The sequence below is a fragment of the Eupeodes corollae genome, chromosome 1 (assembly GCF_945859685.1).
Source record: "Eupeodes corollae chromosome 1, idEupCoro1.1, whole genome shotgun sequence".
Taxonomy (NCBI): Eukaryota; Metazoa; Arthropoda; class Insecta; order Diptera; family Syrphidae; genus Eupeodes; species Eupeodes corollae.
The window spans coordinates 129,105,865-129,125,689 of NC_079147.1; the positions used below are offsets into that span (position 1 = coordinate 129,105,865).

General features: G+C 31.0%; 3 protein-coding genes and 1 pseudogene across 5 annotated transcripts in view; 2 read left to right on the forward strand and 2 right to left on the reverse strand.

Moving 5' to 3' along the window:
- Positions 1–227: 227 nt before the first annotated feature.
- On the reverse strand, positions 228–2,172 carry LOC129944622 (GATA zinc finger domain-containing protein 14-like; annotated as a pseudogene).
- A 913-nt stretch (positions 2,173–3,085) lies between these two features.
- The window catches only part of LOC129953660 (mitogen-activated protein kinase kinase kinase 15), an 83,747-nt gene continuing 67,007 nt past the window's right edge, over positions 3,086–19,825 (forward strand). Inside the window, exons 1-2 of one of the 2 annotated variants that reach the window (XM_056066991.1) lie at positions 3,086–3,435; positions 19,500–19,694. In XM_056066991.1, the coding sequence (XP_055922966.1) occupies positions 3,313–3,435; positions 19,500–19,694 (318 nt within the window). In that variant the 5' untranslated portion in view covers positions 3,086–3,312. The remainder of the gene's footprint in view (positions 3,436–19,499; positions 19,695–19,825) is intronic. The other variant, XM_056066990.1, reaches the window with a different exon arrangement.
- On the forward strand, positions 3,446–4,581 carry LOC129953666 (uncharacterized). 2 transcript variants are annotated; one of them, XR_008782567.1, is made up of 3 exons: positions 3,446–4,057; positions 4,139–4,240; positions 4,295–4,581. XR_008782567.1 is itself a non-coding variant. In XM_056066998.1 (3 exons), exons 1-3 carry the CDS (start codon positions 3,963–3,965, stop codon positions 4,403–4,405), a joined length of 342 nt encoding a protein of 113 aa, XP_055922973.1. In that variant the 5' UTR covers positions 3,446–3,962; the 3' UTR covers positions 4,406–4,581. The 2 variants fall into 2 exon arrangements, 1 of the variants encoding a protein (XP_055922973.1); XM_056066998.1 differs by having other exon boundaries at positions 4,105–4,240.
- Positions 15,657–18,647, reverse strand: LOC129953663 (putative nuclease HARBI1). Its single transcript, XM_056066995.1, has 3 exons — positions 17,536–18,647; positions 17,038–17,476; positions 15,657–16,934 (listed from the first exon to the last, which is right to left on the reverse strand). The coding sequence occupies exons 1-3, from the start codon at positions 17,646–17,648 to the stop codon at positions 16,800–16,802; spliced, it is 687 nt and encodes a 228-aa protein (XP_055922970.1). The 5' UTR covers positions 17,649–18,647; the 3' UTR covers positions 15,657–16,799.

Here is a 19,825-nt window from a genome sequence, read left to right on the forward strand (position 1 = left end):
TTATTATTATTATTATTATTATTATTATTATTATTATTATTATTATTATTATTATTATTATTATTATTATTATTATTATTATTATTATTATTATTATTATTATTATTATTATTATTATTATTATTATTATTATTATTATTATTATTATTATTATTATTATTATTATTATTATTATTATTATTATTATTATTATTATTATTATTATTATTATTATTATTATTATTATTATTATTATTATTATTATTATTATTATTATTATTATTATTATTATTATTATTATTATTATTATTATTATTATTATTATTATTATTATTATTATTATTATTATTATTATTATTATTATTATTATTATTATTATTATTATTATTATTATTATTATTATTATTATTATTATTATTATTATTATTATTATTATTATTATTATTATTATTATTATTATTATTATTATTATTATTATTATTATTATTATTATTATTATTATTATTATTATTATTATTATTATTATTATTATTATTATTATTATTATTATTATTATTATTATTATTATTATTATTATTATTATTATTATTATTATTATTATTATTATTATTATTATTATTATTATTATTATTATTATTATTATTATTATTATTATTATTATTATTATTATTATTATTATTATTATTATTATTATTATTATTATTATTATTATTATTATTATTATTATTATTATTATTATTATTATTATTATTATTATTATTATTATTATTATTATTATTATTATTATTATTATTATTATTATTATTATTATTATTATTATTATTATTATTATTATTATTATTATTATTATTATTATTATTATTATTATTATTATTATTATTATTATTATTATTATTATTATTATTATTATTATTATTATTATTATTATTATTATTATTATTATTATTATTATTATTATTATTATTATTATTATTATTATTATTATTATTATTATTATTATTATTATTATTATTATTATTATTATTATTATTATTATTATTATTATTATTATTATTATTATTATTATTATTATTATTATTATTATTATTATTATTATTATTATTATTATTATTATTATTATTATTATTATTATTATTATTATTATTATTATTATTATTATTATTATTATTATTATTATTATTATTATTATTATTATTATTATTATTATTATTATTATTATTATTATTATTATTATTATTATTATTATTATTATTATTATTATTATTATTATTATTATTATTATTATTATTATTATTATTATTATTATTATTATTATTATTATTATTATTATTATTATTATTATTATTATTATTATTATTATTATTATTATTATTATTATTATTATTATTATTATTATTATTATTATTATTATTATTATTATTATTATTATTATTATTATTATTATTATTATTATTATTATTTATTATTATTATTATTATTATTATTATTATTATTATTATTATTATTATTATTATTATTATTATTATTATTATTATTATTATTATTATTATTATTATTATTATTATTATTATTATTATTATTATTATTATTATTATTATTATTATTATTATTATTATTATTATTATTATTATTATTATTATTATTATTATTATTATTATTATTATTATTATTATTATTATTATTATTATTATTATTATTATTATTATTATTATTATTATTATTATTATTATTATTATTATTATTATTATTATTATTATTATTATTATTATTATTATTATTATTATTATTATTATTATATTATTATTATTATTATTATTATTATTATTATTATTATTATTATTATTATTATTATTATTATTATTATTATTATTATTATTATTATTATTATTATTATTATTATTATTATTATTATTATTATTATTATTATTATTATTATTATTATTATTATTATTATTATTATTATTATTATTATTATTATTATTATTATTATTATTATTATTATTATTATTATTATTATTATTATTATTATTATTATTATTATTATTATTATTATTATTATTATTATTATTATTATTATTATTATTTATTATTATTATTATTATTATTATTATTATTATTATTATTATTATTATTATTATTATTATTATTATTATTATTATTATTATTATTATTATTATTATTATTATTATTATTATTATTATTATTATTATTATTATTATTATTATTATTATTATTATTATTATTATTATTATTATTATTATTATTATTATTATTATTATTATTATTATTATTATTATTATTATTATTATTAAAAGAAAGGATAAGAATGACAAAAAAGGAATACTCTTTGTCCCAAACGTCAAACATTCGTCGATGAAAATTAACTATTCGAACATGAATCGATGGTGTTTCACGTTTCTTAGCTTAGCTTACATTTTAATTAAATTAACGAACATTTTTAACAGTGCGGCCAATCATGACATTATGATTGACCTCAACCATTTACTGATATTACTTTATGTTAAAGCTTATTTGTTCAAGTGCACAAGTGGCAGAAGGCCATTAGTTAAAAGAATAATTTTTACAATATGTGAAAGGCTGGTTCTAATAGGTGCATCGGAGAAAGCAGACAAACGAACGACGAATGACTTACACAATGTGAGTTTATATACGTTTGAAGCCATATTTCCACACAAATCCTTAACGAAATGATAGTAATATAATTTCTTTTTGATCTATGCTGCATACTTTTACTTTTCAATATGATATTTTAATAAATTTAAGAAAACAAATTTATTCGTCGCGAAAAAAATTTAAGTTGATACGAACTGTCAAACCTTATTCGCGTTCTACATTACCCACACTTCCAACGAATAAAATAATCGCGCGTACTTAACCTAAAATAATAAATCTTGTTTTGGTTTCGGTGGTCAAAGTCAAACTTTATTCGCGACGAATTAAAAACTCTCATGTGAAAGAAATGTCAAAATCGACGAATATTCGTTCATTCGTTGGTCGTGCTCATGTGAATAATGCCTTATGCCTATTATAGTTGGGTCTTTAGTTTCGGGGTTTGCTGGAATGACAAGCGAGGCTTTTCATCTTTGGTGTGGAGTCATTTGGTTGTTGGCTTTTCAGCATGATGTCCATACTCCGGTTTATTCTGAATGAATTGTTTCAAAGTCAAGAATAATGGTTGTTTTTGGTACAAACAAAACATGCTCATTATAAACAAACAAAAAAAACTTTCTGTTATTTAATTCATGTATACCAATCTTAATAAAATGTAATAAATGCTTAAATGTGTTATTTTATCTTCAATTGCAAAATAAAATGATGGATGTTACTTGTATAATCGATACCCAATTTGGTGACAATTTGGAGGGTAGACATTGTGCGCTTTTAGAAATTAAACAGATATGTTCTGCCCTTAATGTAAATTTTCAAAGAGTTCAGGTATGTAAAACTCGAGCAAAACATGTTACATTTATTACAAGGAACCTTAAGACCTAAAGATGAAGGTGCTTTAAACATGCACATAATCTATTCGTCCTTAAAACGACTTTTGAATATTCATTATTTTATATCAATACTGCAAATAAAAAATATTAGCTTGTCTGCACCTATTGTCTTGTTAAACTCATTTATTTGTTTGTTTATCATCGGGCAATATTCAAAAAGTAGAGCGCTTACAAATATTAGAGGTTGCTGCGACAAAAGGCTTAGAAGTGCAGCAATATTTATTTTGATTTACAAAATATGCTTTCTATTCTACCTTCCTCATTCCAAGAAATATGTGGTACTCTGTATAAATCTGAAAACTCAAAAAGAGATTTTTGTATGTAAATTGTTTATTAACATTGGCGAGTCGAATGAATAAACGTGTGAGTGGGAGGAATTAGTATTACCGCAGGCGAACCGTTCATTCGACTTAAAGGATAAACATTTTTCAAAGTTTGATTTCACTCTATTGTTGATGTCGCATGTTCTTTGATTTGAATGTCATTTTTGTTACTATTTGTCGAACGTTCATATTGTGTGAACCTTGTCTAAGAGAAATGTCGGAAAATAAAACAAGGTAAGTACATATTTTAAAATAACATGAATCAATGCATTTTTATTCAGCTGTAAAAGAACTAATAAAAATGAGTTCGAAAAGTTAGCCGAAACTAGGAGGAGGTGTTTAAGAGTTTGGGACCAATTTGGTACAACCCTCAACTCACTCGGGCCACTTAAACAGGATGGAAAAGAATGGCACAAGGTAACTTGAATTTGAAAAAAAAATGTCCAAATAAAACTTTTATACATTCAACAGGTTTGGCTGGATTGTAAGCTTAAAATCAAGAGAAAACTTTTAATGAATAAAGCCGAAGTGGTGTGGGTAAATACTCCCAAGTTTCCTCCTTTGGAACAAGCTGTGGATTAACTGCTGGGACTGGAGCAAACTGTAAGGTCATAAGGTTTGTGCTTCCTTTCGTCTAACCAAACAACAGAGGACTTATTATGCTGTCTCAAAAAGACTGGTGCAGATAAACAAAAATCAACCTCGTCGCCGACACCACCAATGAAAAGAATGTAAATAAATGAAAATTTCGAAAAGGACTGTTTTCGTGATAGTTTTCACAAATTTTATATGTAGGTATAGTACCCGTGGCATGATGGTTAGTGCGTTGGACTGTCATGCTACAGGTCTTGGGTTCGATCCCTGCTTATGCCATCTAAAGTCTTTTCACGGGTACTGCCTCTTGCGAGGAATTGACAAATTCTCCAAGAGTAACTATTGTCATGAAAAAGTGCTTTCTCAAAATTAGCCGTTCGGAGTCGGCATATAAACTGTAGGTCCCCTCCATTCCTGACAACATTACTCGCACACAGGAATGGTTGAGAGTTGTAAGTCACTAGGCCTTGTTTCTCAACGGACTGTCGCGCCACCCAATTTATTTATTTATTATAGTAAAATAAAGCACAATTTTTTTAATTTTACTAGTTACCTACTTGCTAGAAATATCTATCTTTAAGCAGACATTTTGTAGTCAGTTTCAATGGGTTCGAATACAGCAGTCAAAAGCCCACGCAGAGTGGCCCGTTTTGACTTTTTTTGGTTGCAAAAATCATATCTCCTAAACGAATAAAGATATTGCTTACATTTTTTTTTATCTAAACTGTTTACAGGGTGTTTCAGAAATTTGTGTTGAAATGAGAAGTTTTAACAAAGGTGAAAAACAAAGCGGTATTTTAATATGTAATCGTCAAAATAAATTTTGTAAGTAATCTAAGTGCATTGAAACAGTAGAGCAAAAAAGAAAAAGGACCAATTCGAGTGACAGTGGGAAAAAAAGTATTTTTTTTTAGTTTTACCATTTTCCAATATTCAAGAGAACATATACATATATCAAAAGTCAAACAGAGGAAAAAGCAATAAAGACAAAACAAATTAATATATAAACACTAAAAGTAAAACAAAAATGTTTAATAAACTCATAATTTCTGAAGAGTAGCATTCTTTCAGATCTTTTTTGCTTCTTAGTGCCTTATGAAAGAAATAAGTGGATCCAGGTTGCAAGAATGTTAAATTGGTCCTCATTCTGCTGAATCCTTTAAACCTTACACGTATTCTGATATCGATATTTCTTATAGTCTTTATTTTGGCATTCCTGGGCTTCTTGTGACAGTTCTCCAAGTGGTAGTGATTGATATTCAATGATATTTTGACTATGAACCAATATTTTGTGTAGAGTAGGGGTGAGTAGTTTCTTAGTATACTTTTCCAAACTTTAACTGCATTGATTACTTCTCTGCAATTCAAAACGGTCACCATTAATTTGGGCCTCATTAAAACTTCTCCATTGACTCTAGTTATTTGACCGGTTACATTTAAATGTTCAAACTTTTTGCAGTGTTTCCGTCATCAGTGTTTCCAAACCCTTGCTTTGGTTTATCCACATCAAGGCCAAGCTCATCGCGAAAACGGCTTTGGATCTCTTGTTTTCTTCTTTTTTCCGCCTCCCTGGTCCCAATCGATTCATCAGTACCTTTTCCTTTTTGTCGAAGAGTATACGCAAGCTTTAAAATAAATTCCATGCATCTGATTCTAGCGTGCAGTGGAGAAATTCCATATTCGTAATTATGTTCGTCCTCAATTGATTCATCTTTATTGAAGTTCTTTTCTATCCTTTTGCATATCGGACATGACCGCGAAGACTTTGTTTCCGTTAATTCCTTTAATACTTTTCCGTCTATTATAGTTAAAAAGAACTCTTGATTCACAGTAATAGTTGTTTCTTCATTAAGTTTATATACTGTTGGTTGATGAATATCTGCTATTTTACTTTTATATTGACTGCTATTTATAATGCCACTAATCTCTTTAACATATTAACAGATGATGGGCAAGGGTTCCTCCAATGTTCACCATTTGTACTATTGAGTCGAAGTGGGACAATTGATGCCATGAACATGTGTGCATCTGTTTCGCCATCTGTTGTATTTACTTTTTCATGTAGGCACCTTGTCCAGATGATCCATCGCAGCCCCATTTACTCCGTAACGTTAGACTTCTTGGAAGTGCAATTATTTGAAGTTTCACTCTAGCTAATATTTCCGTGACTTCGCAATTTTCGGGAACTGCTTCTTTTTCGAAACTGTAATCATATTGTAGGATGGTAAGACATCTATTTTGTGATGTCTTACGAAATTTTTCAGGATTATATATTTTTCTTTTGAGAGTCTCAAATTCATAAACAAAGCTAATGCGTTCTCATTGGTGTATTTTATTGGATTGTGTTGTGGAGTTTGAATGCTTTCCTTGACTCTTGACACGATGTGAACTTCCAGAAGATATTGCCTGAATTATATCACTCTTCCCTTTTTCATGGTCCTTATTGTATCTTATAGTCCAAGCTTCAAAGAGATGTTCTATACATATTATCTCCTTTGTAGCTTTGATTAGTTTGACTTTGACATTGACTGGCTTCCTTGGTCTTCCTCTTGATTGAGTTGGGAGATCATCCGCTTCTTCTGTTTGTCCGGTATTGATATGCAGAGATAAAGAAAGTCATTCTGAATTCTTTTTGAAGTTATTTCTTGATCTTTTGGCAGATATTCATTTTTTATCAAGATTGTAATAAAATTGTTTTGATATCTGTTTGATTGCGAAGACATATGCATCTGGTAGTTACAAGTGCTAGCATTGATAAAAAGTTCAAACAAATCCTCATTCGAGCAAATGCTCGAACGCTCGTTTAAATTCTAAATGATCAGTTTAGTCTAATGCTTCATCTTTTTATACCTAGAGTAAATACCTGCATTTAGGAATCTTCTAATCCTTATATTAATTATACTTTAAGACACCCTAATGAAACTAGTTGTTTGTCTACCTTTATACTAACATATTCCAAAACTGTTTATCGTTAAATCTTATCAATGAATTCTTAATCCTTATCAATAAAAGCAACTAAGCATAATTCAATCGTACCCGAAAACAAATGCATTATTTAAAATTAATTAAAAAAAATAGCTCTAAAGCTCTTGAAAATCTTAGGTAATAAACATAAAAGAAAAATGATTAACCTTTTTTAAAAAAATCATCTTTTTTAAATCCACCACACACAAAACAGAGAAATCGTACTTGCAAAGAATTTTCCATGAAAAAGAGGGGAAAAAAAGACTAACTGACTTCCTTCATCAATTCAAATTTCCCTAGCTCTGTTCGATTTAAAATGACGTAGTTGATCTTTTTGATTTGTGTTAAAAAATATACTTATAAGGATTCTGAATCAGTTAAGATCTTAGCACCACTCGTTGAATCTTTTTTTTCTATACAATTTTAAGTCGAAAAATTGTGCAAAAAGTAGTTTTCCCAAAAACATTAAATTAAACAATTAAAAAAAATATATATTTTTTTAATTATCGATCTAAATAATCTCAAAGCATATTATGAAAAAAAATGAAAAGCGTTTCGAAGCCCCTTTTCTGGTTTTTACATTCAAAGTTAAGAAAAAAATAAAAAAAAATCATACAAAATCTTCATTTTTGGCCTGCTACATAAGGCACACCAATAACCCAAATTGAATAATTTTTTCGATTACTCGGATATCATTTACATTGGCCTCGAATTGAATATGGCTTATATATCAGCCACAACTGTTGACAACTCTCCAAAATTTACCAAGGAGTCCCAAAGGTGCGAACCAGATGTTCTTTGGCTGACTTCACGGCTGCCTCCCATAGCCCACCAAAGTGTGGAGTCCTTGGAGGTATATGATGGAATTGAATTCGATCTTCGGCACACCAATCACTAATTCTTTTTTCCGTATGCTGGTCAATAAAACTGTCGAAAATCATCAAACTGGTTACTGGCTCCAAAAAAGTTAGTCCCGCATACAAGGCATACACCTTGCCTTGCCATGAAGCTCTTAAGGGCTGCAAAAACCCATCCGTAGTTAAGTCTGAGACAACCTCCAGATGAACCAACTGCACAACGAAACAGACAAAGACGGCTAGATATGATTTTGAAGTTCTCTGTCCTCGCAACTTGTAGGTCGTTTAGAACGTTCCGCAAAAATCAACAACAGTTTTGAGGAACGCTTTTACAGGTGTCACTTTGTCAGTAGGAAGATTACCCATAATTTGTCCCAACATTTTTGGCTTATATAAAGGGTGATTTTTTAGCTATTATCTTTTTGGCATCTATTAAAGTTTTGTTGACATTGTATTTAAGCTCCAGAAAATATTAGTTTATTTTTTGTAAAAAAGTTTGTTTTGTTGTGCAAATAGTTTTTAATAATCTTATAAACTACAAGGATTTAACATTTTCTAAGGTGAGCACTTATTAAGGTTTGTATATTAGTGAAAACCACCACTCAAAAAAATGAAGAGCATTCAAAGAACTCCACCAAGGAAAATCAATGTAAACAGCAACAGTGTGATAAGTACTGTTTTTGATATACATACGTATGTATAGATTCATATGCGTCCAGTTTATTAGGTTTCTTTACTTTTTTTAAAAGATTAAAATTGTCGTCAAAAGAAGTTATTGTGTGTAGACTATCGTTGTCTGGGTCAAATTTGTGGACTGCTATTGCTTTGTCTATCTCTTTCTTTCGTCACTTTACCCTTAACTACGAATATTACCAAGAACGATCCTCGATACATTCCACACTGCAACAATGGGTTGGAGCTCTTTCTGCGGTTTGAGTGATGATTTTACACTACAGCACTCGGATCAAAACTCTCTTTGCTTGGGTGGTTCAATGAAATGTAGAACAACTTTTCCAAGTATGAGTTTGCGGTTGCGACCTTTCTAAATTTCTATGTCACTGCACCAAGAAACCAAAGAATAAAGTCTCCTACTATACATATATGTTCGACTCAGAGGCTTTTTTTTCTTCTGAAATTCATGCGCTGCAAATATGTATGAGTTAAGAAATTAAACACTTTAAAGAGTTTACCACAATCTTTTTCCATCCAATTCGTAGGGCAAATTATGGTTGATCCCCTGAATCAATTTGTTGAAACTTTTATATTTTAAAAAATTGAATTGAAATTTAGTTTTATTTTGGATACATTATAAGTTCCTAGGTTTTGTTTCCTATGTTTTTCGTTATAGTTTTCACGAATTATATATTGTACAACTAAACACAATTTTCAACTTTACTTTGAGAAATATCTTCCTTTAAATATAAGCCCAACTTCCTGCTAAGATGCCTCCGTCTTTCTGTCGCTCTTCGATCTAATATGTTCATCTTTCTTTAAATTATGTATACACGATACAAATCTTTGTTGCTCATCATTTTGGTTTATTTCGTATTTTTATAAAATAAGAAAATTATCAACTAATGAACACAACAGTCTTTTTGAAATTTCATGAGTGTATATATATATAAATATTTGAATAGTAATATTATGGAACACTAATTTGTGTTGCAGAAGTAGAGTCATTGAGGAGCTGCCTGTAAGAATAAGTGTGAAACCTAAGAGCTAATGGAAATATATAATATTGAAATCAAGAGTGGAAGTGGGAGGAGTATATTTTTTTCTTAAGATGTGTGAGGGAGTAAGCTGAATTAGCTGTTTACTGCCAAATGAAAAAGAGACTGGGATGCGACCCACACTGATAACTTCCCATCCCGTCTGTCGATTTGTCTAGCTTAAAAGCTTGCAGGTTTTCGTGTTGGGTTCATGTAAAGAACTAGTTTGGTTTGAAAATCAAGTTTTGTTAAATAGATTTTTAATCGAAAACATTTTTTTTTGTAATAGCTTTTTGAGTTTTAAGTAAATTTTTACCAAGTTTTAGTATTGATTTTTTGCAAGGTTTTTATTTTTTGTAAAAAAACTAATTTTTCTTAAAATTTTACTGAGTGTTAACAACAATATTTTTTAAAAGATAAAAGTAGTTTAAAGCAAATATCTCAAAGTTTTGAAAAGATATTTGAGTTGAAAATCAATTTACACTAACTTTTATTAATTTTCTTGTTCAGGTTTTTATTTTTTGTAAACAAAACTGTCAATTCGATTTTTCTCAAAATTTTTCAGAATGTTGAAAACAATATTTCTTATAAGATAAAATTAGTTAAAAGCGATAATCTCAAATTTTTGTAAATATATGTGAGTCGAAATTGAATTTTTACCAACTTTAAGTAATGTAATTTTTATAAAAAAAAACTTAATTCCGTTTTTCTCAAAATGTTACCAGATGTTAAAAACTTTATTTTTCGTGGCACAAAATTGTTTTGGAGATAAAATCATTTTGTATTCGTAAGATCTTCGAGGTGCCAATTTTTCTTTTAGTTTTTTTTTTTATTTAAAAAAATAACCGTTAATGAATTTTTTTTCAAAAAAATATATTTGTTTGGTATCACGTTACAATACATAATATAAAATTTTCACCATTTTTTTTAAACTGCTATAGTAAAAAAAACCGCCCACGCATTTTCCTTGAGAGGCTTTTCTGCATCTTCTTTTTATCTGTATAACAACATTTATTTGAACTTCTGGTCGTTTGTAAAAAAACGTACGAAAACACCACATCATCCTCGGTTCAAACGCTTGTCCACAATGACACTCCCTATGTGCGCCCGACCGATAAAGCCAATTTGCTTGCAGCATAGTTTGCTGTTAATTCGACGCTGCCAGAGAGTGTCATGAGTCCTCCTGTTCTTGAGAGTGTGGCAATCAAAATTAAAATAATAATTTATATATTATAACTTAGTTTAAGAAAAACTCAGTATTCAAACATATTTGATATTGAATTTTGTTTAAATAATCAAACTTGTTTATCGAGTATAAACAAACTTTATTGTGTAAATAGTGTTTCAAAAATAAATAAAAATCAGTTCTGACTTGAAAGTTAAAGCCAACACATCTCGTTTCATTTTAACTTTCTCACAGGATTCTACATTGCTGACCCCGAGTAAAAACACTATTACATACACGGTATTCCCCCGATCAACGATAAGGTTTCTAACATTTCACATAAAAACACAGTTGAGAAGGTATCCCCCGACCAACGGTAAGGTGCCATTATTAACCCACACCACACCAAACACTATGCCCGACGAAAAAGAAGAGGTTGCAGAAGAAGTTATCGCCAAAATCTCGATAAAAGTGCCACCATTCTGGAAACGAAGCCCTTAGCTGTGGTTCCTCCAGCTTGAGGCACAGTTCCACACCAGTGGAATCACTTCTGATGTCACGAAGTATTTCACCTTGGTTGGAAACCTCGAAGCAGATATCCTAACCGAAGTGCGGGATGTGGTTACCAGCCCCCCTGCCACAGAAAAGTACAAGTCTCTGAAGTCTCGTCTTCTGTCAGCATTCCAAGAATCCGAACAGAAAAGACTTCAGACCCTACTCAGCGGCATTACTCTGGATGGAAGACGACCAACGCAGCTGATGACCAAGATGAGGGAGCTTTCATCGCCAACAATTTCGGATGACATCGTCAGAACCTTGTGGATGAAGCAACTGCCGACCACGACACAGTCCATTCTGTCATGTAGTACCGACCAAGACCTTAAAACATTGGCAGAAATTTCAGATAAAATCTCTGAAGTTAACTCCAGTCCAGACATTGCTTCTGTCTCAACGCCCCCCATCATTTCTGCCATTTCGGAGCTTCAAAAGCAAATTGCTTCTCTTCAAAGGCAAATTGATCAATTTGAAATCTCAAGAAGCCGAAGTACTTCACGTTCGAGAAATCAATTCAAGAAAGGATCGAGAGCTAGAGATCCAAATATCTGCTATTACCATCGTAGATATGGCAACAAAGCAAGGAAGTGCCAAGAACCTTGTAAGTTTCAGACGGGAAACTAATTTGTGGACAGCAATCAGCGGCTTGCCAGTCCACAGACGTCATAAGTCGCCTTTATGTCAATGAGAAATCTTCAAATCGATGTTTTCTCATAGACACTGAAGCCACAATTTCAGTCCTTCCACCTTCAAGTATAGACAAACGCAACAGTCAAACTAACCGCGTTCTCTATGCAGCGAATGGAACTGAAATTCCGACTTATGGAGAACGATTGATGTCACTAAACCTTGGTCTCCGCAGAAATGTTTGCTGGCCTTTTGTCATCGCTCAAGTCACCGAGCCCATCATAGGTTCCGATTTCCTTTCATTTTTTGATCTTTTGGTTGATGTCAAAAACAAGAAATTAATCGATCGAAAAACTACCCTTCAAACATCTGGTTTTGGTGCAACAAAATCTCAAAGTGCTGCTAATATACAAACAGTAAATCCGTCATCTTTCATTTACGATTTATTGAAAGAATATGAAGATATTACCAAAACAAACCTATTGACTAAGACCAAGCACAAGGTCACCCTCCACATTCAAACAAAGGGACCTTCTGTGTTTTCCAAGGCCCGACGACTCTCCCCTGAACAATTTTAAGACAGCGAAGCAAGAATTCGAATATATGCTCAGCCAAGGAATCTGTCGGCCTTCAAAGAGTAGCTGGGCGATCCCTCTTCATATGGTCAAGAAGAAAAATGGTGACTGGAGACCATGTGGCGACTACAGAAGACTCAACGCTAACACTATCTCAGATCGCTATCCCATACCTCCTATTGGGGATTTTGCTCATCATCTGAAGGGCAAGAAAGTTTTCAGCGTCATAGATCTGACTCGTGTATACCATCAAATCCCTGTGGAACCAGAAGATATCCCAAAAACAGCTATCATAACTCCTTTTGGGCTGTTTGAGTTTATGGTGATGACTTTTGGACTGTGCAATGCTGCACAAACCTTTCAACGATTTGTCCACGGAGTAACAAGAGGCCTGGATTTCTGCATAGATGATTTCCTTATCGCGTCAAACTCAGCTGAAGAGCATCGAGAACATCTTAAACTGCTATTCCAACGTATTTGAGAATATGGGCTTACAGTAAATTCTTCAAAATGCACATTCGAGTCGTCATCTGTCAGTTTCTTGGGCGACCTTGTCAGCGAAGAAGGCATCCAACCATTGCCATCTAAAGTTGATGCAATCATTTCCTACAAAAAGCCGTCAACCGTGCAAGAGGTACGAATATTTTTGGGCATGCTTAAGAAGCTGCACAGATCCAAGCTCCTCTCCATGCATACCCTTGGGTCAATAAGAAGAATGACAAGACTGTTATCCATTGGACACCCGAACTGGAGAACGCATTTAAAGCTTGTAAGGAAGGTCTTGCCAATTCAACACTACTCGCACATCCAGATAATGATGCTCTTTTGTCAATCATGGTAGATGCATCCAGTACTGCTGCAGGCGCAGTAGTCCAACAGTTTGTCTTCAATGATTGGCAACCTCTTGGATTTTTCTCAAAGAAGTTTTCACCTTCACAAACCAAATACAGTGCCTATGACCGTGAGCTTTTGAGTGCTTATATGGCAATCAAGCATTTTCAACACATGATTGAAGGCAGACAGTTTGTGCTGTACTCAGACCACAAACCGCTTATTTTCGCTTTTCAACAAAAACCTGAAAAATCAAGCCCACGTCAACTCAGACAATTGAGCTACATCGGACAGTTTACTACAGACATAAGGCATGTCAAAGGCAAAGATAACGTTGTGGCTGATGCTCTATCAAGATTAAATGCCATTTCCTCGCCATCTCCCATCGACTACGACGATTTGGCAAGTGAACAACAAACAGATGAAGAACTCAGACAACTTCTCAGTTCAACAACATCCTTACAACTGAAACAAATCACTCTGCCTAACACAAAGCACCAAATCTTTTGCGATATTTCGACAGGCAAGGCACGTCCATATGTCCCATTGAATCTGGCGCCATGTTTTCGATGCGATTCACAACTTGTCACATCCAGGCGTTCAGAAAACTACGCAGATGCTCAAAGAACGTTACATTTGGCCGAACCTTAGGAAAGATTGTCCTAAATGGTCGCAAACATGTATCAGCTGCCAAAAGAGCAAAATCCAACGGCACATGCAATCTCCATCCGCCGAGTTCGTGCTACCTGAAGGAAGATTTCAAAATGTTCATCTCGACCTAGTTGGACCTTTGCCATATTCAGATGGATACACATATGCCCTCACCTGCATCGATCGTTTCAAAGTCATTCCATTCACAGACATCACCGCCGAAACAGTTGCGACAGCTTTTCTTTCTGGATGGATTTCAAGGTTCGGAATCCCCAAAGAAATTGTGACGGACCAAGGAAGGCAATTTGAATCTTCTCTTTTCAACGAACTTCCAAAACTTCTGGGTATCAAGAGACACCGGTCATTGCCTTATCATCCACAGGCAAATGGCATGATAGAGCGATTCCACCGAACTTTGAAGGCAGCTATCAAATGCCACGAAACACAAGATTGGGTAGCCAAACTTCCAATCGTTCTGCTTGGCCTAAGATCATCTTTACAAGAAGACTACAAAGCAACCTTAGCTGAACTTGTCTATGGTACCTACCTTGTTAAATCGAAGACGAGCAAATATTTCACACTTGAAATAAAAGGACATTAAAAAAATATCTCTATCTATCGTCTCAAACCAGCGTTTCTTTTAAACGAAGAAGAAGAACAAACACAAGAAAGAAATATCACTCCAAATTTGTGCTCCAATCCACCTCAAATGACAGCTCGAGTATAAACAAACTTTATTGTATAAATAGTGTTTCAAAAATAAATAAAAATCAGTTCTGACTTGAAAGTTAAAGCCAACACATCTCGTTTCATTTTAACTTTCTCACAGGATTCTACAAGAGCTTAAACGATTCTATGGGACGAATCTTCTTTCGCACTCGTTCAGTTACAAGAGTACTGGGGCCCTACTATGTAACTCGATTCTACAATGAAATTGCTCGAATTCGCAAAATCGCAACTCTGTAACTCGATAGCAAATCCTAATAAACGAAAATCGAACACCTCAAGTAATGCCAACTATTTTTGTTTTATTCGGAAATTCGGTACTACTTAATTTTAATTTAAATCATTCTATATATCATTCTATATCAAATGTGTTTGCGAGCGGTCGAAACAAGAATTTTTCTTTTGAAATGTAAGTAAATGGAAATTATATATTGTTAATATTTAGTAGAATTATTTAATAAACATGCTAATATACATAAGTTTCCTGCTCAGGAATACATCAAAAACCTCAAACACGAACGCCGCACAGTTTGAAATTCTCGGAAGCAAGACAAAAGTCCAACCATCAATGGAAAAATGTATCCAATCAATTGAATGCGTTGAATTGGTCCCCCACAACGTGATAGCGTGATATAATGTATTAACTCCACTAGAGGAGAAGGTCGCTGAACTTTTGGACTTAGGCCAAGCGATTGAGGGAATGGCCGGTTCATTAAGTTTTGGAGTGGTAAAACAAAATAACGGTAACCCTTCACATTTGGATATTGAAGTTACCAGTGATCTCATTGTTGAAAATGAAGTAAGAGATATAGGAATTCTGAGTAATGAAGAAGAAAACATTCCACCCCCGCAAAGAAAAACTTGAACTTAAAAAAGAAAAACTGGAACTGAAAAAAGAAAAGTTTGAATTAAAAAAAAAAGTTATATTGAAAAAAACCAACATGCTGTCACTAAATTGAAACTCAAACCCGAGATTCTAACACTTCGCCAATCACTGAACAATCCATATTGATTGTGTTTGAAGTTTCATTCCCTATGTACATATTTTTTTTTAGTATAGAAATTGGTTCATTTTTGCTTTCATAATGTGATTTTTTTAGTTTTATGAAGTACGTATGTACATTCAATATTTAAATACCATAATATGTGCTAATTTAAAAAGACTGAAGTTATTTGTTTTTGTTTCGTTTTTTTTTTTATTTATTTGTTATTATATTTAGTCTTAAGAGTTGCTTTTCACAAATAAAAACTTTATGAATTCGTTAAATCATCTCTTATTTTATTTCTTTTTCTTTTAGCCAAATTAGAATGTTCATTTGTTTCTTAAGGCTGTTCTTATAAAGAAAAATGGTTCTCGTCTTCTTCTAACATTGCTTGTGTTGAATTAGGGTGTTCAACTCTGACCTTCAAACAGAGATTGTGGAGAGCACAACACACGTTCATAATTCGAGTAACCTTCTCGGGTGGATAATGAAGTTCCCTGGCCGCCAAAAGACATCGGAATCTTGCCTTTAGGACACCGAAAACGCGCTCAATTATTGATCTTGAAACTGAGAATTTTTCGTTGAATTTTGATTCCATAGATCCTTCAGCTGCCGTTCTGTACGGGGTCATAATCCAAGGCTCTAACGGATATCCTGAGTCTCCTTAAATAATTTTTTAATATTATTTTGCTTTAAATTTATATATGTAGAATGTAGATATGTACTTAACTAAGATCCATCACGACTTATCTCCATTTTCAAAGCAACGTTTGAGGTAAGCTCTTTCCGCACTAAGAGCCCAGACATGGGAATCATGGGATGCTCCTCCATATCGTCCGTTTACCGATCTTATCGCCATAGTGTAGTCACATATCTAGTTACAAAAAAAAGCATTTTTTGATTCTAATTTATATATGAATGTGCATAATGTATGTATGCATAAAGTAGGTGTACGAATAATGATAAATTGGACTTACCACCATCACATTTATACTATGCTTAAGCTTTCTGTTAAAAAATAGTTGTTCACTGTTAGTTGGCCGAATAAGTTGAATGTGTGTTCCATCGACAACACCAATCACACCAGGAATTCCAGATTTTTCCCAAAAATGACGCTTTGATTTTCTTTTTTCTTCATCTGACATTTTGAAGTTGACAAGTTGAGAACACATTACTTTTTCTACTGATGTTAAGACTTCTTTTATAATTTTGGAAAGAGTTTTTTGAGAAAGCCTCGCAGGCATGTCTCCACCGATCTGGTTTTGGTAACCACCTGTTGACAAAAGTTTCAATGTAGCTGATAGCTTAATTATGTTGGGAACAGAACTTTGCCTTCTCCGAATACTTAAGTCTTTTGTTATATTGTTTAATAAATACATAAAGGTTTCTTTTGAAAGGCGGTAGTTCTTAACAAAGCTGAAATAAAGTAATTTTTTAGATTAAAAACGCCTACATAATTACTCAATAAAGGAAACCTTTCGTCGCTGAGCTCCATTATGTTGGATTTATCCCTAATCCTCCTCCTTTCAATTTGATAAACTCTTTCTCCATTTCCTTCCGACTCCAACCAAAGTGCCACACTATCCATTTTTATTTACTTATAATTCTTTATTTAAATATTTTCGGAAAATATTGGTCGCCAAATCAACATTTGTTTGTTTTTTTTTTCTAAATTAAATTATTGCAAACATAATGCGAGACTCGTTCGAAATTTGCAAATTTGTTGGCTAAAAGGTTGGCATTACTGGCATTCGATTCTACTTACATACGTAGTACGATTTGAAATTAGAATCGGAAATGAGTTTCGAATAGAATCAAAAGTAGAATCGAGTTACATAGTAGGGCCCCTGAAAGACCTTAACATACACAAATCCGTTGGCCCGAAAAGTGTTCCACCTATTGCTCTGAAGAGGCATTCTTCAGTGTTGTTAAAACCACTGCGTAAGCTTTTCCTACTCTACAGGTCTCTTTCCGAGTGGATGGAAAACGTCATTAGTCCAGCCAGTCCCTAAAAAAGGCGAATGTTCCTCTCCCTCTAACGACCGTTCAATAGCACTCACGTCCCTTCTTTCTAAGGTTTCAAGTCTGAAATTCATAAAATAAATGCTGCTGTCCCCCAGGGCCCCGTTTTGCCTCCGACTGTCTTCCTTATATACATAAATGATCTTTTGTTAGCCACTTCTAATCCACTAAACTGTTTCGCCGACGACAGTACCCTCAGCTTTTCATATTCGTTTCTAGATTCACATCCTTGTCCTTCGGATGTGGAACTTCAACGGCAGCGTATGATAAGCTCATTAAATTCTGATCTTTAGAGCATCAAAACAAAAACCGTGTAGAATTTAATACTTTGAAAACTCAATGCTGTCTCCTGTCGTTACAGCGGAACATAACCCCGGTGCCGCTATCTATAGTGGCACTTGCACATGCGGAAACTAGTCAACTGTCAGTGCTCGATATGTGTATCACAGATCACCTTTTATGGAATGATCACATATTTGATATTGCCCAAAATGCTGGCAGGTGCTTGGGATTTCTCCGACGTTGCAGAAATTTGTCACCCCTTCTTATCTGGCAGTAATTTACAAAGCCTTCATTCGTCCAAAACTTGAATGTAACTCGCAAATTTGGGCAGGAGCCCTTAAATCAAGTTTGAGCCTTTTTAATAGGATAAAAAAGGGGCTTTGAAAATGATAACTATAACTGAAACATTTACATCTCTCGAACACCAGCGCAATGTGTCATGCCTTTCGTTGTTTTACAGATACTTTTCCAAACAATGGTCTGTCGAATGAGCCAGTTGCATTCCTCCCCTCAATTCAACCGTAATACTCGCACTTCCAGGAATGCTCATGTTTGTGTAAGAGTTAAATCCCTTTTAAGCTTCATTATTAAATCTCAGTTGTCCCCGCAACAGAAATAAAAACAACCGGAGGTTGCTTTGGTTTGTTGGCGCATTTTTAAATTAAATCCAAATTTATCCCGATTCTGAAATTTTGGAAAAAAAGTGGATATTAAAAATTGTGTTTACCAATTACATTTCCTTTCTTAAACATAAGTAATATTTGATGGCGATAAGAAAATTACATTCAAATTTCTTTTTATTGCTCGTATGTCAGGTGCTTGAAGTCCAGTATTCCTAAAGTACCATAATTAAAGTATTACAAATGTCATTCACTTTCTACTTGATAAAATACATGGATGGTGGTATGATGCTTCTTTTATTAATAAATCTTGGTGTACCTTCTACATTCCTCATCAAAATTAAAAAAATTAAATATATTAAGTTATTGCACACAGCCATTCCGAATAAATATATAAATGTGAATATAAAAAACAAGCAGTATTACCGAATTATAAACCACTTAATAGTTTATTTTGTATCAAAATTAATAAAGACATTTTATTATATTTACTTATTTTTAAATATCATTCACAGTTTGAAAGGCTTGATTTTGGTGAAACAAACGTTCTCGAGACATTCTATAATGCCGATGTGGTTGTCGTCGATTTGAGTATTCAAGCTCAACAAAGTTCCTTATTTTATCATTTGGGAGTAAGAGAAAGCTTCGGTATGAAAGGCAACATACTTACATATAATGATGTCCAATATAAGCAGACATTATGCTTAAAAGTAAGTATCAATCAACTTTGATAATGAAAATGATAATGATAATGATAATGATAATTATAATGATAATGATAATGATAATGATAATGATAATGATAATGATAATGATAATGATAATGATAATGATAATGATA

Coding starts and splice junctions, on each gene's coding strand:
- LOC129953666 (XM_056066998.1), top strand. CDS start 3,963: ATGTTCTTTGATTTGAATGTCATTTTTGTTACTATTTGTCGAACGTTC. Junction 4,058..4,104: donor ATGTCGGAAAATAAAACAAG/GTAAGTACATAT, acceptor ATTTTTATTCAG/CTGTAAAAGAACTAATAAAA. Junction 4,241..4,294: donor ATGGAAAAGAATGGCACAAG/GTAACTTGAATT, acceptor TACATTCAACAG/GTTTGGCTGGATTGTAAGCT.
- LOC129953663 (XM_056066995.1), bottom strand. CDS start 17,648: ATGGATAGTGTGGCACTTTGGTTGGAGTCGGAAGGAAATGGAGAAAGA. Junction 17,477..17,535: donor ATGGAGCTCAGCGACGAAAG/GTTTCCTTTATT, acceptor ACTTTATTTCAG/CTTTGTTAAGAACTACCGCC. Junction 16,935..17,037: donor ATAGTATAAATGTGATGGTG/GTAAGTCCAATT, acceptor TTTTGTAACTAG/ATATGTGACTACACTATGGC.